Below are 9,049 nucleotides of genomic sequence, written 5' to 3' on the forward strand. Positions count from 1 at the left end.
AAGTTATATAGTTAGAATGTATATCAGTTTAGACTGTTGTAAATCTGAATATTGTGGACTTCAAGCATTATTAATGCAAATGTATTCCAGAAAAACTGGCAAAAATAAAAACTGATGAAAAAAAAAAAACCTCAACAAGGATGCCTGGAACTGAACAAGAGTGCCATCTAGTGGTGACAAAAACCACACTCATTCATCTCCCCAGCCTTCGTCTGAGTATACGTCCGACTCCCGTTTCTGGAAATTTCTTTTAAAATCCTCATCAAAATGGTCAAGGTCTTCTTCTTTGAAAATACCCTAGTAAACATACAAGAATCTAAAATCACTTTGTGTTCCATTGCAGCAGGCATTCAAACACAAACACATGCTATCAGATGATGCGAATACAATATATTACGAGAAAAAATACAAAATCAGTGACAAGCCCTGAAACTTGGAAATGTCTCTCTAGTTCATTATGATGTCAACAAAGAAAGTAAGTAATATGAGCTGAAAATTAAGACAACCTATGAAGCTCTTATAAATTCCCATTGTGGGACCAACTAAATTGCTATAGGTGTGTTCCCACAGCGACGTCGCACTGCCCTTACCTTTGGCAGAAAGCCGAGCAGTTTTGTGGCGTGGCGCTTGAGAAGTTTCTGTCTCTCCTCCTCGATGATCTGCCTGTGGGCAGCTTCCCTGGCCTGCTCCATGGCTTTCTCTTCAGCCTCACGCTCCTGCAGTCATACAACAGCATTATGAGTGAGATCAGCACCACCATCCTGCACACTACAGCCATTTCATTCATTACAAAGGAACTGCATTCCCCACATAACACAATCATTAAGCACTTAATCATTTTTAAATTAAAAGAAAAGGGGACTTGCAAGCATACTGCAGGCTATCAAGCTAGCTTCCTGTAAAAACATCCTTTCATAGACTTTTTTTTTTGCTGTAAAAACCTATGAGACTGGGCTTGTTCTCAGAGACAGCTGTGGACATCTACTGTGAAGCAAGCCGTTTAGTTTGTGCACGCTTGCTCTTTCCTTTAGCAAGCCAGATTAAATGTATCAAATTTGGAAAAACTGTGCGCCTGAATTACTAATAAGTCAGATATGGTTGTGATACAAGCCATCTTTAAGCTTGGCTGATTAACTACCCATCTTATATATAGTGCAAAGCTTGTTTGCTAAACTCTTATTGCCACATTTGGTTGTAGTCAAAATCTGCAACTCATGTAGACTGTTACCTTCATACCTTCTTTGTAAGTAATGTCCTAACAACTGCTATTCTAGCAGGATACCTCCTTTTGTTTTTTCAACTATGGTACAAGCCTGATGGTGTTTTCTTTATCAAGTAAGGTCAAGCTAAGTAGTTTCTTAACTGTACTAGAGTGCTACTTCCTGTAATGGTTCCTCAAGCACACACATCAGGACACTGACACCATAAGGCAAAGCCACCCCACCCTGACCCGTGTGTAGTGAGTGCTGCTGAAGGCCCCTGCTCTGAGGGGCCCTGACCCGTGTGTAGCGAGTGCTGCTGAAGGCCCCTGCTCTGAGGGGCCCTGAGCCGTGTGCAGTGAGAACCGCTGAAGGTATGTAATGTAATGTAATGTAACGTAACTTAATGAAGCCCTACCTTGTCAGCCAGCCTCCGCTGCCGCCGCTCCTCCAGCAGCTTCTCCACAGCCCGCCGGTGCTCCAGCTGCTTCATGCGCCGCCTCTGGGCGTTCATCTGCTCAATGCGGTCGTCCTCCGCGAACTTCGCCATCATCATCTGCCTGAAGGCCTCCTCCTCCTCCTTCTCGGCCTGCCTCCACATCTCCTTGAAGGCCAGCTGCTGCTCGTGGGTCTGCTGCATCTCCAGCCGCTGCCGGATCCTCCTCTCCATGTCCGCCTGTCAGGGACGGTCAGGTGGTGAAGCTCTGCCCGAACAAGACGGCACCTGTGGCTCCAGTAACGCTAATGCCAGGGAGACAGGTACTTACGATCTCCTTCTGCCTCTCGGCCTCTGCCTGCTCCTCCAGGGAGAGCTCCTCGCGCACACGGTCCATTTCCTCACGCTGCCGCCTGTCCCTTTCCATCTTCTCAGCCAGCTGCCGAAGCAAGATCAAGGCGATCAGTCAAAAGAGTCATTCTTCAATTCTGTTCTGACTGTCAGTGCCATTTCGGACCAAGAACGGTGAGCCACTATTTAAGGACACGTTCATTTTAGAACAATTTGCGCAACGGGCCAGGGTAAATGCTGGTGTTATCTGAGGACGTTTTTCCTTACCATCTTGTGGAGGTAGTCCTTGGCCTCTTCCCGCTCCCGGAACTTGGCCATTTTGTCCTGCTCTTTCTGCTGCTGCTGGAGGGCGTACTGCATGATGCGCCTGTTCTCCTCCTCCACCCTCTCGCGCTCCAGCCGCCTCCACTCGGCCTTCTGCTGCCTGAACTCCTCAATGAGCCGCTGGGTGGCCGCCACCTTCTCCAGCCTCCGCTGCCGCTCCCTGCAGGAAAGGGCCGTTAGTGGTTAGAGCTCGGTTTCGGAGGTACAGATCGCAAAAAAAAAAAAAAAACCCACACAACCCCAAAGCTTAAACCCCTCCGGACCCGCGCACACGCTCACATTTGGTCCTCCTCGTAAATCTTCCTGACGATCTCATCGATCATGAGCTTCTCCTTGAGGAACTCCTTGTAGGCCTCCATCCTCCTCTCCTCCTTCTCCTCCAGCTGCAGCTGCAGCTCCTGCTGGTAGCGCGTCGCCTCCTCCAGGCGCCTCAGCTCCTGCTTCTCCTCCTCCGCGGAGGCGCGCTCCAGCTCGCTCTTCATCTCCCGCGCCATGTCCGCCTCCTGCCGCTGGACACACACACACACACAGATGCTGTGTTAGATATCACATACTGCTACCAAATGTGCTACTGTCCTCTAATAACTGGGGCAGTGAAGAGTTCCATGAAGTTTCTGTGCTTCCAAAATCCAACTGGTGTAGAGCACATGAAATTTTCTTGCTTTTAAATTAAAAATCAACAGTAGATGAAAGTAACCTTTCTCTAAGGTTACCGCCATCCGAAGCGCAGATGACAACTCACCATCGTCTCGACTCTTATGGCCTCCTTTTCAGCAATCTGAGCTGCTCTTTCCCTGTTCAGGTACGCCGCCCTCAACTTGATTTCCAGGTCACGGAGCTCAAGGCTGAACACAACAGCACCAAAGAAGAAAGTGAAAAGACCCATGGCAGTACGTCGTGTACGAAACCTCGCTAAAAGGTGACTGGTTTAACTGACAACCAAAAGAAAAATACAACTTTTGCCTATCCAAATTCCATATTCGTTATGCCACCTTGTTACCAATAGTCTCAATTACCTGTTCTCTTTAATCTGCTGTCTCAATTTATCATCCCTAAGTTTTTCATAGTTGATGCGAGCCAGTTCTTCAGCCATTCTCTCCTCTTGCTCAAGCTGCTGCCTCCTGAGAAGTCTCTCCTTCTCTGCCTAGAGTAGACAGAAGTGGTAATGGCTTCATATTGTTGAATTCCGGCTCAAGGAAAATAACACTATAACTAGGCAATGAAAAGCCACATCTAAACAAAGTCTGCCGCGGTAGGCGTTTCAGATCCTAATAGTCAAATGAAAACCAAACCACCTTAAGAAGGGAATCTTCGATCCGCCTTTCGTACTGCTCCTCCTGCACCCTCCGAAGGTGCCGCTTTTTCTCCAGTCGCTCCTCGGCCTGGACGTTCGCATGCAGGTGTCTCTCCTGGCTGAGCTGTTTCAGTCGATCTTCGCGATACTCCTCCTGTCGCCTCGATGCCATGATATACCTCTGCTGGTGACTCTGCGTCATGTTCCGCCGCTGGCTCATCGAAGTCTAATAATGTGACACGGGTTAAGTAAAGGAACAAATTCGAACATCTAACCGGCTCGCTGGCTCTACCGACTGGATTCAAAAACCGTACAGAATATCAGTCCACATGTATAACATCCTCGCTAGCTGGCTTGTTGTTGCAAACACATTTCTATAGCTTTCTAGAGAGCATTACATAGCTTGTTGAACGAGTTCGGTAACGTTACACTTCAACGTCAACAGCACAGCTAGCCACCTGTATTTGGCCAATACCATCGACATGAAAGTCAACGGCCATTTAGTTTAACGTCCATTCATTTTCAATTAGCTAATATTTTTAGCAAGCGGCAATAAAAATACACAACACTTTTTAGCGAGCTACGTTAACTATCTAGAAATGTTCACATTCATTTCACTAGCAATACTGGCTATCTAATTTCGTTAGCTACATCCCGCGTTAATTTAACGAAGCTGCAGACTTAATTTTATAGATGAAATGAAATGTGTAATTTACCATATTTGACGACTTAAAACGTCGAGGCAAACTTCTAACAGTTACTTTTCAAGGAGATCGAATAAAGTCTTCCCTTTTCCCCACCGCGCTTATAAGCTCTCTTGTCTCAGGAGTTAGTTTGCACTGGGTTGTCCTGGTAACAGTATGCATTTCAACCTTACAATAAGGTCGAATTCTATTGGTTTATGTAAATCACTTCTGACGCTTTTTGCCGTTAGCCAATCCGGGTACACTGCAGCGTGCCCAGGTAAGCGGACTTGGTTCTTGGATATTGATATATCAGATATTATATCAAAATCGCAGTGGAACTGATTGTGTGCTTTGAAGATGATTTGAACACAGTCAGAACCCACAAAACGATATTCATATTCATCTTAGTCTGTTCTCGTTCTGTTCCCATTGATAATGTCAATTATTTCAATGACAGGATGGCCTTTTCTAGAATAAATATTAATAAGTATATCATTCTTTATCATTACAATATATAGAATATAGAGCAATATAGAAAGCATGCATCAGAACCTTCTTCATACAAAGTCACATTTTATTTTTTTATCATTTGCTGATTACAGCATATTTGCTGATTAATGCATGTATGATCAATGAAAGCATGTAGTTACCAGTGGTAAAATCTGCTCCAATTACTCAGTCTTTCTGTTTGTAACAAAATACAGATGTTAAATCTATTATTTATTGATATGTAAAGGCTATTTATTTAGTTAGCCCAGAGCAAGATTTACAAGGCTAATGGTGGCAGGATACATCAAATTTATTCATTACATTTATGAATAAGGCATGAAGACTTAGCAGGATCAAATCCATATTGTTTATTTACTTAGCACAAATACACTGTCATTTGTGGTTGTACTACTGCAGATTTTCCTTCAATAACACAGTGATGAGTAACATTTTTCCCCTCCCATTCCTATATCGGTTTTTTTTTTTTTTGAATGGCAATCCAGAAACAACTGTACAACTCAAGATTCTAAATCCGATGTAAGTGTCAATGACAGAGCACAACTGTATTGTACTTGCTTGGTAGGCTAATAGACTATCATAAGCCTCATAAGCCTCAGTAAAGGATGAGGCCTATGTTTGGAAAAGAGCACTTGATTTGCTAGCTGATTTTGTTTAATTAAATAATACAGACTGTCAATATAACAGGTTATTGTTCATTGTATCAAAATTTGTCATGATACCTGACGATAGCTGCTCACTTCCAGTTCTAGCTGCAGTGCTCTTTCGCACAATTTGACAATGATCTGTGTCTGTTGTGACAGAAATTATATTTTCAGTGGCACCCTCTACACTCGTCTTATTGAATCATGAGTACTATTTTAAACTCTTTGATTAAGGACATCCAAAAAGATCTCTAATGTCCTTTTACTGTTACATTTGGTGTAATAACTGAAACGTTTCCAGGCAACATTTATGTCTTTCATCCTGCTCTCACCTTGAGTGAGACAACAGATGTTGGAAAGAAAGGTGAGTTCCACTGTCTGTGGGCTCTGTTACCTTTCCAGCCTCATTCACTTTTAACAATATATAGTATATATATATATATATAACAATATAAAGTATCTCGAAGCATTGATTTAACAGTAGCAAAGAAAGCTCCTCAAAAGTTAAGAAAGGCCTGTAAATTTCTGTCACTGCTTGAGGTCTCATGAATCCCAGGTGTCACCCACAGTCAGGCATAGTTAGCAGGGACTTGGATTGCTTCCAAACACATACAGAAGGGGAAAGTTGAGGTGTTCTCGCGAACACCTAGACAAGATGAGGTGTTCTCACGCTGAGCCCATCGCTGCTTCTCGGTTACCACGGACTTTCCTGGCAGAAGCGTGCTTCCAGCAGAGAGACCTCATTCGTGGGCTTTGTGGAAGGAACATAACGCTTCAAACAAAGCTGGGATAGCCTGGGGTGACGCTGGGCTATATTTATACCGAGCCCTGGACCGCAAGAAACAAAATGCTGGTGAGATAGAAGAGGCATGGATGAGTCTAGTCCTTGTCGTACTGATGTTCCTTTATTCCCGCTTGCTTGGCAGGATAGATGCTTGCTACTCCTGACAGTTTCAAACTGCAGCATCTGGACGACAATGCACAGATAATTTAGAAAAACGGTAAATGTTTCAACTGTCCGTTAAAACTCAAGTTCAGGATAACTGTGCTGCTCGATGTTCATGAGCTGACAAAGGCAAATGAGAAGAACAGAAAGATACATGCCACGTCATGCACGTTTCAGTCTGTTGACCAACCTATTCATGCCTAAATTAAAAACAAAAACAGGTGCTAAGATTATATGAATGTCAGTGACATGTCTTGTATTAAACGGTTAATTGAAAGTGAATACAAGAGAATAATTTCAATTTCAGATATTAGCCTTGAGCCCCTCACTTACGTCATCTTGACAAGCAGTCTGATTTCTTAGCCTCCGGCTGCCTTACGGCCTACAAACCCCAAACAAGGTTTACCTGGTGTATATGCAAACAAGGCCACCCTGAGGTATAGCTAACTCCAGACAACTGTAAACGCCCCCTTAAACTCTTGCAGCTGAAGTGAATTGCATTAAAGTCTTTGTCTTTTTTTTCCAAAAGGAAAAAAAAATGCCATTTGTTTTCCAGTAGCACTTTGTATTAAGTTATAATTTCAGATTTTGGTATTAAATTGCTCATGAAAGCATTCATTTGTCAGTGCAGTGGTATTTCAGAAAGAAGAGGGACAACGTTAAGTAGGTACATCCAGTCAACACATGGTGGCACAACAGCACCATCTGCAAGAGGGCAGACATATACCTGCAACAGGAAGCGGATGGATCTCAAGTCTCTTTCTGGCTTGGTCCAAAATATAGCATTGACATTATGGTGAGCTGACAGGAAATGACAGGAAAGTCCTGCAATTTCAGGACATCTCTGAACAAAGGGACAAAAATGGAACTGCTTTCACCAGTACTGTGAAATCCGCACCGACGTTTGCAGATGCTATGCTACCTTTTCAATGCATAAATATAACAATATATATTTGAGGCTCACAGATGTAATGATCAATTAAAATGTTTTTCTCCCATGTCCATAAGATCCTATCCTTGTTAGTAGCCTAGTCATTCATATTAATGGGTTAATGATGTACATTTAAATTGTAAAGAGAGAGGGAGGGACATTACAATGAAACTCATCGCAGCATAAAATGAGAGAACACGTCTCTTCATGCTTTCTGGTGGACTTAAATGCATGCCAGTTCATAAGACTGTTTTCTACAATCATGCCTCCTTAACCGCAATGAAAAGACAACTGTGAGCAAGGCTGAAGGGCTTGCTGTCTATAATTAGTAACTTCATTCCGGGAGAAATTCTCTGAAGAATGTGTAGTAGTTCACTGTATGACAATTCTCCCTCATGATGTGGGTGGGAAATGCGTTAAAATTACTTTTATTCAAGAAGTTAATATTCATTCATGAATTACTGAATATGGATTAAGCCTGCCTTAGCCTTTTCCCCACATTCTTCTCAGTGTAGCTCACATTGTTGAGCTTCTACTTGCAGGCTTGGCAAAAAACAGACTAAGCCAAGGCATGGCTCATTTCTATGCACTTGTCAAATGGCAGAAAAAAAATTTCTTATACTAAATGTGATGTCCTGTAAAAAAAGACTACATGGAATATCTTCTTATTCCCATAATCTTAGAGAGGGCATGTTATTGTAAGGTTCATATCATATCAGAACGTTATTGTAAGATATTTAAATGATAACAACTAGCAGTTTTCAATGAGAGTCTATGAATGTGGCAAATTCTTGTGCCCAAGGTACCATACTGTAGGAGGCAGTCTGGGAACAGAGCTGCCTGTGTGGTTAATTTAGACATCACCTCTCCTTCCCCTCCCCTCACTGAAAAGCTCTTTCAGTTCCATGTGAGGCATAACTTTATTAAAACAAAGGAATGTTTTGCGCTGAGAATAAACAATTTTAACCTAGTACATCAATGTAAACCAAGAAATCTCGGGCTGCCAGGGTGGCGTCAATACCCCTGTGCTGAGGTGTGATACAGAATGCTCTCATTATCACAGAAATCTATCTGAAGATTTTAATACAAGCCAAAGACATGTATTCAGCATTTATTCACAGTCCCAACAGTATAAACCCATGGATTATCCCTGTCAGTTAGAACACTTTCAGTCTGCCTGCTCTTAGACCTACAGTCTACTTTTGATCAATCATGCAGCTGGCACCACTTTGGATAGCAGTGTATATGGAATGACCGCAATCACGTAATGTTTCTCTTTTTCAAATGAATGTGTATTTCTGGGCCCACATTTAAGCTGGTGTCTGTGTATTTTAGTAGGGGTGCTCCTGTTGCAGAGTTAAGGAAGTGTTGCATGAAAAAGATCAGACTGTCAGACTTAATTGGGAGATTTTTGATAAAAATCCTCCCTGTACCTATGCGCATACAGGCTGTCGGGAAAATATGAAGCTATTCTGTAAGGCCATTAATAATTCAACATTAACGAAAGTGGAATTCATGCAGAAAATGTGTCTGTATCAGGAGTTGCTCAATGCCTGCCAAAATCAGCTCAAACTAAATCAATACATTTGTTGATTTCTTGAAAAAGCAATACTGGTAGCCATTTAGATGAAATGTCAATTTCGCACTCGAGCTTAGTCCCCCCCCACCCACCTTGGACCTTTTCAGGGAAGTCATTGTCCTCTTGCAATTGCCTGGCGCCAAATTAAAGGC

General features: G+C 42.8%; 1 protein-coding gene across 1 annotated transcript; it reads right to left on the minus strand.

Moving 5' to 3' along the window:
• Nucleotides 1-133: 133 nt before the first annotated feature.
• Nucleotides 134-4,399, minus strand: mns1 (meiosis-specific nuclear structural 1). Its single transcript, XM_036544525.1, has 10 exons — nt 4,321-4,399; nt 3,606-3,830; nt 3,327-3,454; nt 3,053-3,155; nt 2,590-2,819; nt 2,254-2,470; nt 1,967-2,074; nt 1,618-1,875; nt 591-716; nt 134-297 (listed from the first exon to the last, which is right to left on the minus strand). Exons 1-10 carry the CDS (start codon nt 4,321-4,323, stop codon nt 190-192), a joined length of 1,506 nt encoding a protein of 501 aa, XP_036400418.1. The 5' UTR covers nt 4,324-4,399; the 3' UTR covers nt 134-189.
• Between the last annotated feature and the right edge of the window lie 4,650 nt (nt 4,400-9,049).

This window comes from Megalops cyprinoides, chromosome 13, assembly GCF_013368585.1.
Source record: "Megalops cyprinoides isolate fMegCyp1 chromosome 13, fMegCyp1.pri, whole genome shotgun sequence".
NCBI lineage: Eukaryota > Metazoa > Chordata > Actinopteri > Elopiformes > Megalopidae > Megalops > Megalops cyprinoides.

What these genes read in the sequence shown, in the direction of transcription:
- mns1 (XM_036544525.1), bottom strand. An exon ending in TCGAAGATTCCCTTCTTAAG is followed by an intron (nt 3,455 to 3,605) that starts GTGGTTTGGTTT and finishes TGTCTACTCTAG; the next exon opens with GCAGAGAAGGAGAGACTTCT. An exon ending in TGCTCGGCTTTCTGCCAAAG is followed by an intron (nt 298 to 590) that starts GTAAGGGCAGTG and finishes TATGTTTACTAG; the next exon opens with GGTATTTTCAAAGAAGAAGA.